This window comes from Bos javanicus, chromosome 15 (assembly GCF_032452875.1).
Source record: "Bos javanicus breed banteng chromosome 15, ARS-OSU_banteng_1.0, whole genome shotgun sequence".
Lineage (NCBI taxonomy): Eukaryota > Metazoa > Chordata > Mammalia > Artiodactyla > Bovidae > Bos > Bos javanicus.
This window is the reverse complement of record NC_083882.1, coordinates 51,087,205-51,107,114: the sequence shown is the minus strand read 5'-3', so window position 1 is coordinate 51,107,114 and position 19,910 is coordinate 51,087,205. Positions and strand designations below refer to the sequence as shown.

The 19,910-nt window shown below is 41.7% G+C and overlaps 1 protein-coding gene and 1 pseudogene across 1 annotated transcript; one reads left to right on the top strand and one right to left on the bottom strand.

Moving 5' to 3' along the window:
• Nucleotides 1-2,134: 2,134 nt before the first annotated feature.
• LOC133261381 (RNA polymerase II subunit A C-terminal domain phosphatase SSU72 like protein 3-like) lies at nt 2,135-2,858 on the top strand. Its single transcript, XM_061439875.1, has one exon. The coding sequence runs from the start codon at nt 2,154-2,156 to the stop codon at nt 2,736-2,738; it is 585 nt and encodes a 194-aa protein (XP_061295859.1). The 5' UTR covers nt 2,135-2,153; the 3' UTR covers nt 2,739-2,858.
• A 7,172-nt stretch (nt 2,859-10,030) lies between these two features.
• Nucleotides 10,031-11,075, bottom strand: LOC133261035 (olfactory receptor 52B4-like; annotated as a pseudogene).
• Between the last annotated feature and the right edge of the window lie 8,835 nt (nt 11,076-19,910).

Here is a 19,910-nt window from a genome sequence, read left to right as displayed (position 1 = left end):
TATCCTGCTTTGGATTTTGATGTAGTGGCACAGATCTGGGTGGATGTATGGAAGCTCCTGTCACAGGGGAGTGTGCAGAAAAGGCAGTTGGGGAAGAAGTGACAATACCAAATTTTGTTGGTGTTGAATGTGTGATGTGTGCACTTGTAGGGTTTGTTAAGTATTTGTCCTGTTTATTGTTTGTTATTTATTGATCTTACGGCCAGAATTGACAGAATATGGGCTTCCTCATAGTGGTAAGTCCAGAAAGACAGAAGATAACTTTGAGAAGAAATTTTGTCTACAGGATTGATTAAAAAAATAAAAGAAAGAAAAGAGGTAGTAATCATAAAAAAGATGTTGACATCATTAAAAAGAGAACTGACTCTAAAGGAAATCAATCTTCATATAAATGAAAACATATTCAAGGTTATCTCAAGGTGAAAAAACAGGGACAGTGTCCAATTAAATAGTGCTCAGAACTGGCAGAAAGTGAAGGGAAACCTGCCCTGTAAGGTCTCCTCTACCAGACATCAGGAAGTCTTATGGAGTGACACAGGAGCACTGCTCTAGCACTAAGAGCTGGCATGCTGAGAGCTGGCATGCTGAACAAGAACCCCCCTTCCCCACCCTGAGTCTCAGAGAGAAATTCAGGAGCACACGAAGCAGATCAGAAGCAGAGGTTTTCGCCACTGTGTGACCCTAGAGACATCTTATGAAGAGAAAGGACCATGATGAAATAACTTCCTCCTGTAGTATCATGAATGCAGTTCGGGCTCTGAGATCTTTCTTCTCTCTCTCTCTCTCTCTCTCTCTCTCTCTCTCTCTGTTTTTCCAGGCAGGATGAGTTAGGTCTCAGGAAGTGACTATTAAAAAACATTTTCACATCATATTTGAGAGCTGACTACCTTTTCAGGTATGCCTGGCCTTTTCTCTAATCTGGCTTTTCTCTTCAGAATATTCAACCTCCCATCTAGAGGCAGTGCTTCTCAGCGACTTCCGAGGTTCAGTCAAGTTTCTGAAATCTCTGTTACTAATCAACTTGCTCCGAATCTTTAGTGCACGTCCCTGCAATCCAATTCAGTGGTCTGGGAGTCCAATTCCCAGGTTAAACAAGCTCCTCTTCAGTTCATGCTGATGCTCTGGGGGTCACACTTTGAGTAGACTTGGGCTGTTTACTGACATAGGACTCTTTGCACTCGGAGAATCACTACAATGGACAGAACATTCAGTTTGTGGCTCTATGAAGAGATCTTTGCCCTCGCCATTTTGAAGTGACAACGTTAAGTCTCCTTAGTGGTCAATGTCCCAACCCCAAGTTTAATATCTGTACAGTTGCTTCATCAGCTATGCAAATGGAGAAAAGCAATGAAAAGGCTCCTATTTTGAGTATGGAGCGCTCAGACTGAGCTGCTTTTGGAGACAAGACAAGGGAGGAGGATCAGGTCGGTTTGCTCCAGAATTCTGATGAATTGAAGAAAAGAGAAAGGAGAAAATGCGGTGTTCTTGCAACTTGTGAAACCCTATCAAATGCCAGTCATATTTTCCAGAGATTGCTTTTGACACTGGTGCATGCTTTTCTTGACTGATAGGAAGAGCCATGAATGTCTTCCTAGGATTTAGCACAACTGCTCTACTGGAGTTTCAACTCTAACATGAAAATCTGGGGAACAACCACTGTGATTCTTGCATCATTGGATTAGGAGGCTCAGGAATTTCAAAGACCTTTTCCACATACATGTCTTCAGCTCTTTGGAAGGCTGGTGAGAAGCCAGTGAGTAGTCTAATTGTTTGGCCTGATACCAATTCTAGCCCCATAAACACAGGCACAGATGGAGTTAACTGGAGATGGAAAAATGCTCAGGAAGGGGTGGGGGGTTGGGTGGGCACCCATTGAGGTTGGGTGATTGCGTCACTGGGATTATTCTGAAAACAGCACTAGGTTCTCTGCTCCCAGCCCACGGTTCAAATCCAATCAGTCAAGACGTAAGCCAATCATCAATCAGGATTTCTCCTCCCACTGAGGACAAGTGCCTCCATATAAATGCCTTCTTTCTTCTTTGAGTCTAACACTCCTTGGAAGAGCTGGACCCAGTCAGTCATCCCCTGGCCTTCAGAGTTCCCTCAGCCCCTGAAGTCCAGGCCTCTGGCTGGAGTCCCAAGTGGCCGCCACCATGCCCTCGTATCCGCTCAGTGTTGCTGTGGTCTGCATGAGCAACATGAACAGGAGCATGGAGGCCCACCGCATCCTCAGGAGGAAAGGATTCCGAGTCAGGTCCTTCGGAGCTGGGTCTCGAGTCAGGCTCCCAGGAAGGGCACGCAACCTCCCCGTGGTTTACGATTTCTCCACCACCTATGAGGAGATGCGCAAGGACCTTGTGCGCAAAGACCGACAACACTATAATAGCAACGGCATCTTACACATCTTGGGAAGAAACGAGAGAATCAAGCCTCGCCCGGAAAGATTTCAAGAGTGCCGAGATCGCTTTGACGTCATCTTCACCTGTGAGGAGAGCGTCTACGACAAGGTGGTGGAGGAGCTGTGGGTCCGAGAGCAGGAGACCTTCCAGCCTGTGCACGTGATCAACGTGGACATGGCCGACAACGCGGAGGACGCCACGCTTGGGTCTTTGATCATCTGTGAGCTCTGCGAACGCCTCCAGCAGGCAGACAACCTGGAGGACTCTGTGGTCGAGGTGCTCCTGGCAGCCGAGCGGAAAACTGGCAAGAGCTTTCTGCACACGGTCTGCTTCTACTGAGGATCTTGTCTGCTTGCAGCTCCTCTTGGTAAGCACTTGTGTCTGGACATTGGGCTAGGTGGTTATTTTCTGTCAGAAGCGGCTTCCAAGGCCTTTCTGCTAAAAGCCATCTACATGACTTTTTCCAGGTACACTTCAACCTGGGAAGGAAGTGGAGAAGGAAATCTTTTTCTGCCAGAGTAACATGAATGCCCTGGAGGCATCCAAACCCTTCCACTGTGGGGGTTGATAGTATGGATTCTTGATATGGAAGGAACACTTCAGGGCTCACAGGGGTCTTTGAGGAAGGTAACCCAGAGACATCAAGAGACCAAGATTTACAATGGACAAGTGATGTGCTGAAGGACATTCAGGGAAGAACAAACAAACCCCACACCATTTCCATTCCATCATTGGTTTTTACTTCATTTTAATGCAATTTCCTTTTGTCATTTTTGTCTTGTGCATCAGTATAAATGAATATTTGTTTTTAGTGAGATGATTATATTTAATGTTTGAACTTTAAAAATCTAATTTTAGATTGTATATATTTTGGTAAATGCAAGTTTCATAGAAACTCAGGTTTGATAATAGTAGGCATTGATTGCTGAAATGTGAGCACGATCTGTTCAATTCAATATTAATGAAATGAAATAAAAGCTTCTAGTTCATAGAAAATGGATCTCCTAATTTTTGGTAGGGGTTGGATCTTGCAAAAGGAACATCTTGGTTTCTTACTGTTCAAGCTGAATGAATTCCACAGAGTAAAGCACTCTTTCCTCAAGCGGATTTTCTTCATGCATAAAAGTTTCATTGATTATTGAACTCCTCTAAACGTGGATTCTATGTGTAGGGAAGTGAATCATCTTGGGTCTGACCAGCAATGACACCTAGGCATGTGTAACTTACAGCAGAAATTAAAGGAAGGGGGAGTTGGCCTGGTTGAATGAGGTATCTTGCTATGTCAGAAGATTGATGTGGACTTTATTTACAGAGCAAAGGCAGGATGGAGCAAGGGTGTACCTGGAGGCCTGGGATGAGCTAGTAGAGGATTTCCCGAGGAGTGTGGATTGAGCAGTAAGGTGGACGCTCTGGACAGGGGGACAAGCTGTGGGATCATAGGAAGATGGTGGAGTTGAAGGATGGAACATGCTGAGGAGGAGAGAGAGAAGGAAGAATTTAGAAGCAATGTCAATTTTCTGTCTTTCCACACTGGTGACTGGGTGTACTTATCCACATGGGGCAGTGCTGGCAGTAGGGAGGTGAGGGTTTCTTTCTGGGTGGATTCAATGAGCTTCAAGGTCAGTCTTTCATCTGATGTTGAGGCAGGTAGGGCAAGAATGGGAAAGGGATCTGATAGTGTATTGAGATGATCATCTCCGATGATGGGAACACAAAATGGAAATAGGGAATGTTGGGGACCCTTTATAAGAGAGAGAAATGATCTGTCCAGGAGATCTTACTTTTGTCAGAACATTCACTGGAAGGAATTAAGAAAATATTTTTGGTTGATTTCCTGTCTGTAGGGGTATGGAGGAGGCAAATATGATAAAGCATGTAAAAGTACGGCTGGTGTTCCGAAGGAGTGACTCCAGTGATGAAACTCAACATAGAAAGTGTCCATGGAAAAGTTAAAGGGAATGGGACTGGATGAAATGGATGGTGGGACATGGTTTGTCTAAGAGTCCTTAGAGCTGCAAAAATAACAAAGATTGGAGGGTTGACAGTTGAAATTTGATGCCTGTTCTGCTTCAGATTTAGATGTAGTGCAGAGATCTGGATGGGTCTTGGGAAGTTGCTGTCTTGGGGGAGTTTGTAGACAAAAGCAGTTGGGCAAATGTAACAACACTGAATATCTTTGGTATTGAATGAGTGATCTTTGTGCTGGTTGGGTTTGCTATGAATGGGACCTGTGTCTAGTCACTTCACATAAAGAATTGTCAGGAGAATAGGAATCCTCTCATTGACATATGGACGAAGACCCCGAGGATGCCACCCTTGGGTCTTATCATCTGTGAGCTCTGGGAATGCCTCCAGCAGGTGGACTATGTGGAAGACCCTCTGGTTGAGGTGCTCCTGGCAGCCCAGTGGAAAACAGGCAAGAGCTTTCTGCACACGGTCTGCTTCTACTGAAAATCTTGTCTGGCTTCAGCTTCTTAGTCAGTAAGAACCTGTGCCTGGACATTGGGCTAGGCGGTATTTGCTCTGCAAGGATCTCATAGCCCTTTTTGCTAAAAGCCATCCTTATGATTTTTTTCAGGTGTACCCCACCCAAGCATGGAAATGCAGGAGAAAAGCGTTATATGGATAATGGAACTTGAATCACCAGGAGCCATCAAAAACCTTCCAGAGTGAGGGATGATGCTGTGGGGATTTGACTTGGAGGGAACAGTTCAGTGCTTACATGGCTCTGCAAGGAAGTGAAGCTGAAGGACTCTGCTTTTCAGATCAACTACTGAAGGCTTATAATGGAGTGCTGGACGTGCTTGTTCAGTATAATCAGGAGAGAAACTTGTCTATTTCATCATTTTAAAACAATACCCTTTTTGCTCTTTCGTAGTTTTATATAAATATATAAATTTTTATTGAGATGTCATTCTAGTGAATTGTTTTTACTTAGAAATATATTTATATTTAGATTGTATGTCTTTTTTTCCCCAATACAATATTGTAAACTAAAAAAAAAATTTGTATGCCTTTTACTAATGCCAATCTTAAGAGAAACAGCATAGATTATGTGTGGCATTTACTAAGATCCCATCATGATTTTTTCAATTAAATAGCTCATGACATTAAGTAAAATGAAATAAAACCCTCTGAATTATAGAAAAAGTGTCATTTGTGGCAGTGCAGGGATCTTACAAAGTGAGCCCTCTGATTTCTTATTGTTCAATCCATGTGAATTCCATGGAGAAAAAGTTTTCTTTCCTAAGTTCTTTCTTCATGCTAGTTGAGTTCCTATCCGGTGGGTAAGGGATGGCAAAAATGACAGAGGAGTAAAATGCTGCAGGTACTGCAGTGGAGAGATAACAGTGATTAATTACAAAATATAAAGTGTATATGAAATAGATAACTAATAAGGACCTTTTCTGGGCTTCCCAGGTGGTGCTAGTGGTTAAGAACCCAGTTGCCAATGCAGGAGACATAAGAGATTCAGGATTGATCCTTGGGTCTGAAAGTCCTGGAAGACTTTCAGTCTGAAAGATCCTGAAAGTCCCTGGAAGCGGGCATGGCAACCCACTCCAGTATTCTTGCCTGGAGAAGCCCATGGACAGAGGAGCCTAGTGGGCTACAGTCCATGGGGTTGCAAAGAGTCCAATATGACTGAGGGATGGGGCATGCACATGCTCAAGGACCTTGTCTATAGCACAAGGAACTCTCCTCCACTCTGCAGTGACCTATATAGATATATATGGATAAAAAAGGTTGAAAAGAGGGGATATATATGAGTGTGTATAACTGATTCACTTTCTTGTACAGTAGAAACTAAAATAACATTCTAAATCAACTATGGGCCAATATATATATATTTTTAATTTACTTAAAAACATCCAATATGTCTGTGAATAAATTAAAACAAATGGGATGGGAGATAAAGTAGATTGTGGAACATGGTTTGTTTAAGTCGCCTTAAAGGTCATAAAAATATAAAAATGTTTGGGGAGTTAGAACTTTAAGGTTGGTGAATTTAGTGTTTCACATTTTGATCTAGTGGTAGATTTCTTGTGGAACTATAGAAGCTGGTGTCTCTTGTAGAGCTAGAAAAATGCAGATGAGGAAGTTGTCAAAACCCTGAACATTGTGGGCATTGAGTGGGTGAACTTTTGGTTGCTGGAGTTTCTGTGAATGAAAACAGAAAGTGAGTAAAAGTTTGCTGGGAGGCTGCCTGGGCTCATGTTTCCTCCTGAAACCTGCAGCACCTGGGGCTTCCTTGTGTGGAGAGTTGGAGACAGATTAGAGAGGGTGATGAGAATGCAGAGATAATTTACATGGAGTGGTGGGTGTTACTACAGAATTTGGCCAGGACTATGAACTGCTGGTTGGATAAGGGCATAGCAGCCCACTCCACTGTTCTTGCCTGGAGAATCCCATGGACAGAGGAGCCTGGCAGGCTACAGTCCAAAGTGTCGCACAGAGTCAGACATGACTGAAGTGACATAGCATGCACACATGAACTGCTGGCAGCATTCCAAAGGTATTTTCCAGACTTCCTCAAGGTGATTGCAGTTCCAGCATGCTGAGTCCTGATCTTCATCATTGGATGGTCCTTTTACCAGCCTCTTAGGATGCTCCTCACTATGGCAAGGTATTTTCAGCTTCAGATGCACCAAAGTTGGCCACAGATTGGACCAGAGTGCTGCTAAGTTCTCTGCAGGTCTCCTGGCACTCCATTAAAAAAACAAAACAAAACAAAAAACCTGGAACTGGGGGGCTGGGACTAGAACTGCTGCTGCTGTCACTTCAGTCGTGTCTGACTCTATGCGACCCCATAAATGGCAACCAACCTGGCTCCTCTATCCCTGGGATTCTCCAGGCAAGAACACTGGAGTGGGTTGCCATTTCCTTCTCCAATGCATGAAAGTGAAAAGTGAAAGTGAAGTTGCTCAGTCGAGACCCTATGGACTGCAGCCCACTAGGCTCTTCCATCCATGGGATTTTCCAGGCAAGAGTACTGGAGTGGGGTGCCATTGTTGTTAAATACGGTGAAAGAGTAGTTTCCAGGTGGTATTAACATCATTGGTGTTGGTGGTTTTTCTAAAGGGAGGAGAAATTTGTCATTTTTAATGATAACTAACAATAATATGTTTCCAAGTGTGAGGAATGGAAAAATAAAGACTTAGATGTGCTACTGGACACACAGTGGTTTCTTGACTAGACAAACATAATTCCAGTTAAGACACATAGGCAAAGTAAATATTCATACGGTTGTTGTAGGTGAAATGGCAGCATTTGAATGCAAATTGTTGAAAGACATGAATGTACATGTAATTAGATATGTTAAGTATGCCAGTGATAGCTTTGGGACTCTGACGGGGCATGTGGACATGGCTGTGGGTATGTCAGAGCAAGTTGGATTTCATGATCTGGGTGATATTTGCCTTATAAGAATTTGTTAGGCTGTGCATTTGTTTTGTTTTATGTATTTGTGTGTGTATTTACAATAACAATTAAAAAAAATCCTCAAATGACAGAAATACTTTATATTTCAAGAGCCAACAGCCTAACAATATAAGTGTCAGTAGCTTCATTCATAATCAATTTATTTAAAATCCCTCATTTCCCAAATCCCTACCCCTACCCATTGTTTCTTGATTTTATATCCCCTTTCTGACTGTTGTTCCTGCTTCACTTCACTCTAAATCCACAGGGCAGAGGATATAATACTTCCACATTATTCCACTGGCCAAAGAAAGTCAAGAGGCGATCACAGGTGCAAGGGAGTGGGCAACAGACTGCACCTCATGAAGGAGGAATTGGCTTGTGTGGACAGTGGAGGGGTTGGTAGGGAAGGATTATTGGTACGCATTTGTGCAGATAGTCAGCCTTATTGGAAACACTATCCGACTGAAAATGTCTGAAAGCTTGACAATATAGTCTGAAGGCATCGTGTGAGGACTAAGTTACTCTCAAATATTGCTGGGAGTCATGAATAATAGTATAGCCTGTACAAAGTGAATCTTTCCACATAAGACAAAACTACAAATGCATTAACCCCTGGACCAAGGTACCCCCACTTGCAAAAATAGACCATAGATCTTTCAACAGAGTTATCCAATGGAGAAGAGGAGAAAATACAGAAAAATAGACCTTTTTTAAAAAATATATTTTTAATTGGAGGATAATTGCTTTACAATGTTTTGTTGGTTTCTGCCATAAGACATTGTGAATCAGCCATGCTGCTGCTGCTGCTGCTAAGTCGCTTCAGTTGTGTCTGACTCTGTGCGAATCCATAGATGGCACCCCACTAGGCTCTCCCGTCCCTGGGATTCTCCAGGCAAGAACACTGGAGTGGGTTGCCATTTCCTTCTCCAATGCATGAAAGTGAAAAGTGAAAGTGAAGTCACTGAGTCTTGTCCGACTCAGCGACCCCATGGACTGCGGCCCACCAGGCTCCTCCGTCCATGGGATTTTCCAGGCAAGAGTGCTGGGGTGGGGTGCCATTGCCTTCTCCAGAATCAGCCATAAGTATACATATATCCCTTCCCTCTTAAGCCTCCCTCCCGCCTCCTCCCTGTTCCACTCCTCTAGGTTATCACAGAGCACCACGCTGACCTCCCTGTGTTATACAGCAGCATCCCACTAGCTATCTATTTTACAAATGGTAGTGCATATATGTCAACGCTACTGTATCAATTTGTCCTACCCTCTCCTTCTCCTGGGCTTTTCTGGTTGCTCAATGGTAAAGAATCCGCCTGCAATGCAGGAGACACAGGACACCACTACGCATCTTGTTGTGGTTCTTTCATTACATCTTTAGTTGTGGAGATGCTTTTCTTTGGTCTTAGGGTCATTTTCCTTGATAGCTGTCTGTAAATGGTTGCAATTTGGGATTGCCCATGGAAGCAGGTGAGCTTAGGGTCTTCTGACTCTGCCACGTTGGCTACACCTCTACATATATCAGTGTGTTTTTCATGTATGCTTGCTCAGTGTACTCTTACATGTTTGTACTGTATTTTCTCTTGTGTTGAATATTTTCTTCAAAACAGCTGATAATATAAATAAAATGAAAGATTTAGTAAACATTTGCTATGTTTAATGTTTTATAATGATAAAGGTTTACTGATACATACGCTCATTATTTATGGTCACATTATGTTAATGGTGAATACATGTGAATTTTAAGATATATATGGATTTTATAATTGTCTAAAAAGCAAAAGTATGATGAAAGCTACAACATGGGGCAAATGGCAGGAAAATGTCTGAATGAGAGGAATAAAACAAGTGTAGCCATTCAAAGCATAGAATACCCTAATAAATAAGAGTTTAACAATTACCCAGGAAAGGTCACTGTTTCCAGGTCATTACATTCTAACCTCCAGCCTAGGAGTAGGGAGGTGAACTAATCTAGTTATGAATTCTATGTATAAGAAAATGAACTAAGACCCCAAAGGCAGTGATATCTAATGAGTTATTAAAGACGTTGCAAGAAACATTTACAAACCCATCCCTGATAAAATTGCTCTATGACAACAAGATACAGTTATTTAATTAGTATTTCCACTGTACCCTTCCACATCTTGATACAAAAACTAACCTAAAGCATGATGAGCATATTGAGGAAAGCACAAGGGTAGTTTCCATTATTATAGTCATATCTGCTTTGGAAACAGCAAATGAACTACCAGGTCCCGAATCTGCTTGGTCTTAATCCCATGAACTGTGGGATTGAATGTAGGTGCAATGAGAATATAGACATTGGCCAGAAGAATGTAAATATGGAGTGGAATGTGGTATTCAAACCACTGAATGAGAACTGAGAAGATCCCAAGTCCGTAAAAGAGGATGATGACACAGATATGGGAGCCACACGTGTTGAGAACTTTGTGAGGAGCATCTTGGGAAGGGATGTGGAAGACAGCACGGAGAATAGGCATATATGAAACAAAAATTAGCACAACATCTAAGACCAAGGTCGGCATTAGGACAAAACATCAAACCAGATGTTCTGTGTGAAAGTGGCTCAGATGTGTTCAACTCTTCGTGACCCCAAGGACTATACAGTCCATGGAATTCTCCAGGCCAGAATACTGGAGTGGATAGCCATTTCCTTCTCCAGCATTTTGTTGGATATCATTGCAGGAAAATTTTGCCAGGACAACGTGCTTACAAGCAGTGTTTGGGAGGATGTTATTTTGATAAAAAGTCAGTCTTTTCTGGAGAAATATTACAGGAAAAACTGTACAGTGACTGCTTAGGAAGATGGATATATGAATTTTCCCTATCAGTGTATGTGTAAGAACAGTGGTGTATGACAAGGGGTAGCATATTGCAATGCCATCACCAGCAAGATCCCAGACTTGTAAATGAAAGTGGAAGAGAGGAAGAATACCTGACAAATGCAGCGATCCAGGGAGAGCTCTCCAGCATGGAACCAGAGGATCACCAAGGCCTGAGGGACTCTGCACATGGAGAGGACAAGGTCTGTTCCAGACAGCATGCAGAAGAAGAGGTACAAGGGTCATGCAGGCTGCGGTTGGTGAGGATAATGAAGATGAACAGCCTGTTCCCTAGCAAGGCAGCGGCATAGGAAGTAACAAAGGGGATGGAAATCCACATGTAGTGGTCTTCAAGGCCAGGGATGCCCAGCAAGCAGAAGACTGTGTGGCTAGCACCAGTGTGGTTTAAGGTCCTCATACTTGGGAAGTTCTTCCAGAATCTCATGCTTATTCATGGAGACAGAGGAAAATCAAAAATATATGCAAATGTTTCTTTCAAATTATCATTTGATTTTGGTTCTTACTTCATCCCATTCCATTTTGATGATGTCAGGAATTTTGGATATATATATATATATCCAAATATATATATATATATATAAAGATAAGTAAGGTATGACTTGCTTTCTGAATGAAGCCTTAATTTCACAAGCAACATGGACCCATAGAGTAGTAGAGAAAATTAAGAGTATTGTAATGATTAACATCTTTTTGTCCAAAATTAAGTGAATACACAAACAGAATGGAAAGAATAATTTACTCTGTATTTGTGTTGGTTTTAAGAATGAGTTTTTTTTTTTTTAACTTACCTAGGAAAATAGTTTTGTGACTATGGGTAGGGAATTAAGAGAGGAGCAGAACAAAGGCTTTCCCTGAGCAGGTAGCTATGTCCTGTTGTTTTGACTACTGAATAAAGAGTAGGATAGTATAACATGAGTTTTGAAAGGGTTTTTGAAACCTCATCAATATTTAATGTGTCCCTTGTCAATTTCTTTCTAGGCAACAGTGATAAAATTCTGGTAAAGACCTAAAAGACTTGTGCACCATGTATCCAGGCCAGCTGAAGGCTGAGGAGTTCATAATATAGTCCCGTTATCTATTGTACTACATAAGAAAGAGGGGTTGTGAGGTCACATGGAAGGAGGAGCAGTGGCCCAAATTCTAAGAGCTCTTGGAGAGGAAGAAAGAAAGGTTCAATTGTTTCAGTTTCTAGAAGAAACACAGGTGGTTTAGTGGACAGAGGTCTCTTTCCCCTGTGAATCAATATCCAAAATTGCTATTTGTAAAAGGAGTGTTTTTATACTATGAAGGCCAAACTCAAGGGCTTACGCTTTCCATGCCCTCTCTCACTATGACTGAAGTTGATGCCCACGTCCATCTGCATTCTCAAGAGAGGAGCTTGGTGCAAAACTCAGGGAGTTGCAAATTCAGGAATCCATGAAATAATGAAGTATACTGATCAACAACTTTCAAGATCTGCATTTTTAACAGGGCATAACTGAAGATCCAGCACAAAGTAAGTCACAATGAGTGTTCTCTGCCCTTCCAAGATTGATACTTCTCACCTGGGAATTTATTTAACAGATTGGGAAATTCCTCTCCTATTTTTATTCCTGTTACCTTCTAAGTAATGACTAAAGCTGTCCTAAAAATATAATCATAGAACAGAAACCCAGTAGAGGTGTGTGAAGATGTTCCTGCTGTGGGCAGCTACCAAAGCCAGGTCAGTCTGTGACCAAACAGCCATTTTGAGAATAGATGGTGCCCTGAGGAAGGCCATCCTCCTGAAGGAGATGGAAGACACAAAAATAGACATGAAAATGCCATTGGGGAGCGGGGGGATAATGTGTGTGCCATATGCTGAGAAGCTTGTACCAAGAAAAGGTTATAAAAATGAAGCAACATAAATGTTATGTGATTATAACATTTATGTTGTTATGTGATTATAAACAGGAGCCTATGAGGACCAGCTTAGAGGTGGTGACGGACACTGGATATTTGGGAGTAAAGAGAAATTTTTCCTCTAGGAGCCAGAGGAGAGATGCTGAGGAGCTCAATGTGTGTGGAGTGGTCTATGGGTACACTGTGAGTACTTGATAGCTATTTTTTTTTTTTTTTTTACTGAATCAAACCTAAAGCAACTTCTCCAAACCAGCCTCATGCCGGTTCCCCCAGGCTGGATCCAGAGAGCATCAGTATCATGGAGAATTTACTTGCTTCTCCCTGCTGTGTTCCCGAGAGAGCTGACCCTATTCAGGATACTGTTCACCATCTGCCCACTATGTCAGCCATGTGCTTGTGAAAGTCTTCTCCCCATATGACATTTATTTCCTCTGATTTCACAAGGGATCTAATAATCAAAACACGTGTCTCAAGAATAGGAGAAAATTTGATTACCTGACAGTGTTTCTTGTATTGATTTTAAACTTTCTGTGGTCTGGGAATTGTCTTTTTCCTTTGTGCAGTTCTAGACCTCAGCATATCAAGGCCAAGTGTAGCTTCTCAAAGTGTTTAACAAAGCGAACAAATGACAAATATCAGGTAGGTGTGCTGAAGGATCAGTTCGGGGTGGCCGTGAATAACCCTCTTTAATGCCTCAGATACTGACACCAGTGAGGATCTGGGGCCAACATAGAACCTCCTCTGGAAGGTCTTAGGGATCCTTGGCACAGTGAGAGCTAATGATGGTCCCCACTTCTTTACACTCTCCTTTCCCAGACAGCAGTTTCTGTTCTACTGGGATAGCTCATATATATGAATGTGGTTCAGTGGTGTGCTGGTAACCCAGCTCAAATACACACATATATATATACCTAATACATAGATAAATAAGTAAATGAATAAATAGTCCTGATTTGCAGTGCTTACCAATTTCTGTGTATGTACTCCCCCAGTATGAAAAGGCAAAATGATAGGATACTTAAAGAGGAACTCCCCAGGTCAGTAGGTGCCCAATATGCTCCTGGAGATCAGTGGAGAAATAACTCCAGAAAGAATGAAGGGATGGAGCCAAAGCAAAAACAATACCCAGTTGTGGATGTGACTGGTGATAGAAGCAAGGTCTGATGCTGTAAAGAGCAATACTGCATAGGAACCTGGAATGTCAGGTCCATGAATCAAGGCAAATTGGAAGTGGTCAAACAGGAGATGGCAAGAGTGAATGTCGACATTCTAGAAATCAGCGAACTCAAATGGACTGGAATGGATGAATTTAACTCGGATGACCATCATATCTCCTACTGCAGGCAGGAATCCCTCAGAAGAAATGGAGTAGCCATCATGGTCAACAAAAGAGTCAGTAATGCAGTACTTGGATTCAATCTCAAAAACGACAGAATGATCTCTGTTCATTTCCAAGGCAAACCATTCAATATCACAGTAATCCAAGTCTATGCCCCAACCAGTAACGCTGAAGAAGCTGAGGTTGAACGGTTCTATGAAGACCTCCAAGACCTTTTAGAACTAACACCCAAAAAAGATGTCCTTTTCATTATAGGGAACTGGAATGCAAAAGTAGGAAGTCAAGAAACACCTGGAGTAACAGGCAAATTTGGCCTTGGAATACGGAATGAAGCAGGGCAAAGAGTGATAGAGTTTTGCCAAGAAAATGCACTGGTCATAGCAAACACCCTCTTCCAACAACACAAGGGAAGACTCTATACATGGACATCACCAGATGGTCAACACCGAAATCAGATTGATTATGTTCTTTGCAGCCAAAATGTAGAAGCTCTATACAGTCAACAAAAACAAGACTGGGAGCTGACTGTGGCTCCAAACCATGAACTCCTTATTACCAAATTCAGACTTAAATTGAAGAAAGTAGGGAAAACCACTAGAACATTCAGGTATGACCTAAATCAAATCCCTTATGATTATACAGTGGAAGTGAGAAATAGATTTAAGGGCCTAGATCTGATAGATAGAGTGCGTGATGAACTATGGAATGAGGTTCGTGACATTGTACAGGAGACAGGGATCAAGACCATCCCCATGGAAAAGAAATGCAAACAAGCAAAATGGCTGTCTGGGGAGGCCTTACAAATAGCTGTGAAAAGAAGAGAAGAGAAAAGCAAAAGAGAAAAGGAAAGATACAAGCATCTGAATGCAGAGTTCCAAAGAATAGCAAGAAGAGATAAGAAAGCCTTCCTCAGCGATCAATGCAAAGAAATAGAGGGAAACAACAGAATGGGAAAGACTAGAGATCTCTTCAAGACAGTTAGAGATACCAAGGGAACATTTCATGCAAAGATGGGCTCGATTAAGGACAGAAATGGTATGGACCTAACAGAAGCAGAAGATATTAAGAAGAGGTGGCAAGAATACACAAAAGAACTGTACAAAAAAGATCTTCACCCCCCAGATAATGACGATGATGTGATCACTGACCTCGAGCCAGATATCCTGGAATGTGAAGTCAAGTGGGCCTTAGAAAGCATCACTACGAACAAAGCTAGTGGAGGTGATGGAATTCCAGTTGAGCTATTTCAAATCCTGAAAGATGATGCTGTGAAAGTGCAGCACCCAATATGCCAGCAAATTTGGAAAACTCAGCAGTGGCCACAGGACTGGAAAAGGTCAGTTTTCATTCCAATCCCAAAGAAAGGCCATGCCAAAGAATGCTCAAACTACCGTACAATTGCACTCATCTCACACGCTGGTAAAGCAATGCTCAAAATTCTCCAAGCCAGGCTTCAGCAATACATGAACCGTGAACTTCCTGATGTTCAAGCTGGTTTTAGAAAAGGCAGAGGAACCAGAGATCAAATTGCCAACATCTGCTGGATCATAGAAAAAGCAAGAGAGTTCCAGAAAAACATCTATTTCTGCTTTATTGACTATGCCAAAGCCTTTGACTGTGTGGATCACAATCAACTGTGGAAAATTCTGAAAGAGATGGGAATACCAGACCACCTGACCTGCCTCTTGAGAAATCTATATGCAAGTCAGGAAGCAGCAGTTAGAACTGGACATGAAACAACAGACTGGTTCCAAATAGGAAAAGGAGTACATCAAGCCTGTATATTGTCACCCTGCTTATTTAACTTCTATGCAGAGTACATCATGAGAAACGCTGGACTGGAAGAAGCACAAGCTAGAATCAAGATTGCCAGGAGAAATATCAATAACCTCAGATATGCAGATGACACCACCCTTATGGCAGAAAGTGAAGAGGAACTAAAAAGCCTCTTGATCAAAGTGAAAGTGGAGAGTGAAAAAGGTGGCTTAAAGCTCAACATTCAGCAAAGTAAGATAATGGCATCTGGTCCCATCACTTCATGGGAAATAGATGGGGACACAGTGGAAACAGTGTCAGACTTTATCTTTTGGGCTCCAAAATCACTGCAGATGGTGACTGCAGCCGTGAAATTAAAAGACGCTTACTCCTTGGAAGGAAAGTTATGACCAACCTAGATAGCATTTTCAAAAGCAGAGACATTACTTTGCCAACAAAGGTCCACCTAGTCAAGGCTATGTTTTTTCCACTTGTCCTGTACGGATGTGAGAGTTGTTCTGTGAAGAAAGCTGAGCACTGAAGAATTGATGCTTTTGAACTGTGGTGTTGGAGAAGACTCTTGAGAGTCCCTTGGACTGCAAGGAGATCCAACCAGTCCATTCTGAAGGAGATCAGTCCTGGGATTTCTTTGGAAGGAATGATGCTAAAGCTAAAACTCCAGTACTTTGGCCATCTCATGGGAAGAGTTGACTCATTGGAAAAAACTCTGATGCTGTGAGGGATTGGGGACAGGAGGAGAAGGGGATGACAGAGGATGAGATGGCTGGATGGCATCACTGACTCGATGGACGTGAGTCTGAGTGAACTCTGGGAGTTGGTGATGGACAGGGAGGCCTGGTACGCTGCGATTCATGGGGTTGCAGAGTCGGACAGGACTCAGCGACCGAACTGAACTGAACTGAAGGTGTATTTCAAGCTGCAAGATGATATCACTGAGTGGAGTTTGCAAGGAATGGGCAAAGGGGCAGGTACAAGTGGATCTGGCACACAACTGCTCTTGTCTCTCTAAATCTGATTCCTTTACTCTAGACAATGGTCCTAATATTTTCAACACTTTCTTTAGGCTGCATAACATCTAGTCTTGTAATGGTCTTATTGCCTGAAATATCACTCCACAGCAATAATAAATGTCACCTGCTTCAGTGGAATTCACATGGGCTAAAATGGGTTAAGTCACAACAGGGTTCTCAGAGTGATGGGTGCCAGGAACTGAGCTTTTATACATTTTCCTGAAAGCCTCAGGGGCAGCTATCACCCTAGGGAGACCAGATTTCGAGTTGCCTTTTCAACAACATCTCTTTATCCCACATATGTGGATCATGTCTTTAGGTCTCTTTAAGCCTTCGTTTTCCACTATTTTTCTCTATACATCCCTTGATCAGATATGCTCACATACTTATTTCTTTTTTTAAATATAAATTTATTTATTTCAATTGGAGGTTAATTACTTTACAATATTGTATTGGTTTTGCCATACATCAACATGAATCCTCCATGGGTGTACATGTTTTCCCCATCCTGAACACCCCTCCCTCCTCCCTCCCCATACCATCCCTCTGGGTCATCCCAGTGCACCAGCCCCAAGCATCCAGTGTCACTTATTTCTAATAAATCAATTGTTAGTATTACTATTCCAAATATTTCTGTTTCTATTTTTATGGAAATTAATAAATATCAATCCTGTTTTCAATCAGCACAATTTAAAGATTTACAAGTTAATTATTTTAAAAACATATTACACAAAAGCATTTCTTTGTAATTTAAACAGGCTTGAATTAAATTTGTACTATGTTTCATGGCCAAGATGATGGAATAGGAAGACCCCTAGCTCACCACCTCATGGACGTGGGTTTGGGTAGACTCGGAAGTTGGTGATGGACAGGGAGGCCTGGTGTGCTGCAGTTCATGGGGTCGTAAAGGGTCGGACAGGACTGAGCAACTGAACTGAACTGAAAAAAGGAAGTAATCAGTGAACTGGAAGACACAGTAGTGGAAAGCAGTTAAGATGAACAAAAAAAAAGCATTAAATAAAATGAAGTTTTAAGTGACCTCTAGGACAATCTCAAGTACACTTTTGCATTATAGAAGTCTCAGAATCAGAAGAGAGATAATGATGGGAAAGAACTTATCTGAAGATATAATAGCTGACAATTTTCCTAACCTGGGGAAGGAAACAAACATCCAGGTCCCTGAAGCACAGAGTCGCAAACAAGATGCACCCAAAGATGTCCACATCCACGCACACTTTAATTAAAATGGAAAAAATTAAGGATAAAGAGAGAGTCTTAAAAGCAGCAAGATAAAGACAACTACTGATAGCTACATACAAGGGAACTCCCATGACACCATCAGGTGACTCTTCAGCAGAAGCTTTGCAGGTCAGAAGAGAGTGCGGCATAATAATATTCAAAGTAATGAATGGAAAAAACCAAAATACTGTACCTGGCAAGGCTATTTTCAGATTTGAGGATGAGATAAAGAGTTTTTCAAACAAGCAAAAACTAAAGAGGTTCAGCTCCAGCAAACCAGCTTTATAATAAAAGTTAAAAGGACTTCTTTAAGTAGAAAAGAAAATATTGCAATTAGAAATGTGAAAATTACAAAAGGAAAAATCTCAATGGTACATCAAGTACAGAGGTAAGGTAGTATATCAACAATTTATAAAGCTAACAGGTACTCCCGTGGTGGATTCATGTTGATGTATGGCAAAACCAATACAATATTGTAAAGTAATTAGCCTCCAATTAAAATAAATAAATTTATATTTTTTAAAAAAGCTAACAGGAAGGTTACAAAGAGAAAAGGAGAGACATCCCTGCTGGTCCAGTGGTTGTGAATCTGCCCACCAATGCAGGGACATAGAGTGGATCCTTGGTCTGGGAAAATACCTCATTTTCAGGGCAACTAAACCTGTGAGCCAGTAACTGCTGGAGCCACCATGCCCTAGAGCGCATGCTGTATAGCAAGAGAAGCCACAGCAATGAGAAACCCTCATACTAAAATGAAGAGTAGCCCCTGCTCTCCACAACGAGGGAAAGTCCATGAGCAGCAACAAAGACACAGTGCAACCAAGGCAAATACAAGACTAAAGGAGTAAAATTTTGTATATCCAAATAATTTGTTAGGGAACAAATAAAACAAAAAGATGTAAAATATGATGTCAAATAGTAAATGAATGTGTGTGGGGGGGGATGCAGAGTTATTAAAATAGACTTGAATTTAAGATTGTTGTTGTTCAGTTGCTAAGTCATGTCCAACTCTTTGTGGCCCATGGACCACACCATTGCAGGCTTCCCTATCCTTCACTATTTCCCAGAGTTTGCTTAAACTCGTGTCCGTTGTGTAGGTGATGCCATCCAACCATCTCATCCTCTGTCACCCCCTTCTCCTCCTGCCCTCCATCCGCCCCAGCATCAGAGTCTGCCAATGAGTCAGCTCTTCAGATCAACTGGCCAAAGTATTGGAGCTTCAGCTTCAGCATCAGTCCTTTCAAGAATATTCAGGGTTGATTTCTTTTAGGATTGACTGATTTCCTTGCTGTCCAAGGGACACTCAAGAGTCTTCTCCGACACCACAGTTCAAAAGCATCACTTCTTGGAAGCTCAGCCTTCTTTATGGTCCCACTCTCCCATCTGTACATGACTACCGGATCAACCATAGAACTCAGTAGGTTTTGTAAACATTCTGTTAGCAATCCCTGAGACTCATTGACAGGCTGCAGAAGTACCCCACGTCTATTAACACTTCCCAGTGCTCTTCAGGGTCATTAGACTTTTTGCTCTTTCAAAGCTGCTTTCTGCTCAGTTGACCACCCTTCTAACTGGACCATGTCCCTTTTCTTGACCACATACAGCTATTAACTTGTATAAGTTTTGGGATAATTTATCATGTCTACCTTTTAAAATGGCTTTACTACAATATATTTATTTTTTAAAATTTTTATTTTTTTTAAATTATGAAAGTATGATAACACATTTACAGGAGACTTGGGAAATACATGTAGTTCCTCTATATATTGTGCTTATTTTTTTAAGTAGGTAAATTAAGATTTTAGTTGGAGTTTCAATATCAAACTCTCAAAAATTAATAGAATGAATATACAGAGAAGGAGAAGGATATAGTAGACCTGAAAGGCACTGTGAACCAATTCAACATATTTGAAATTTATACAATTTTCACACAGCAGTAGCATACAAATTCTATTCAAGTCCCTATAGACTGTAAACTAGGAGGCCC

Excerpts from the sequence above, each read along its gene's own strand:
- LOC133261381 (XM_061439875.1), top strand. The coding sequence starts at position 2,154 with ATGCCCTCGTATCCGCTCAGTGTTGCTGTGGTCTGCATGAGCAACATG.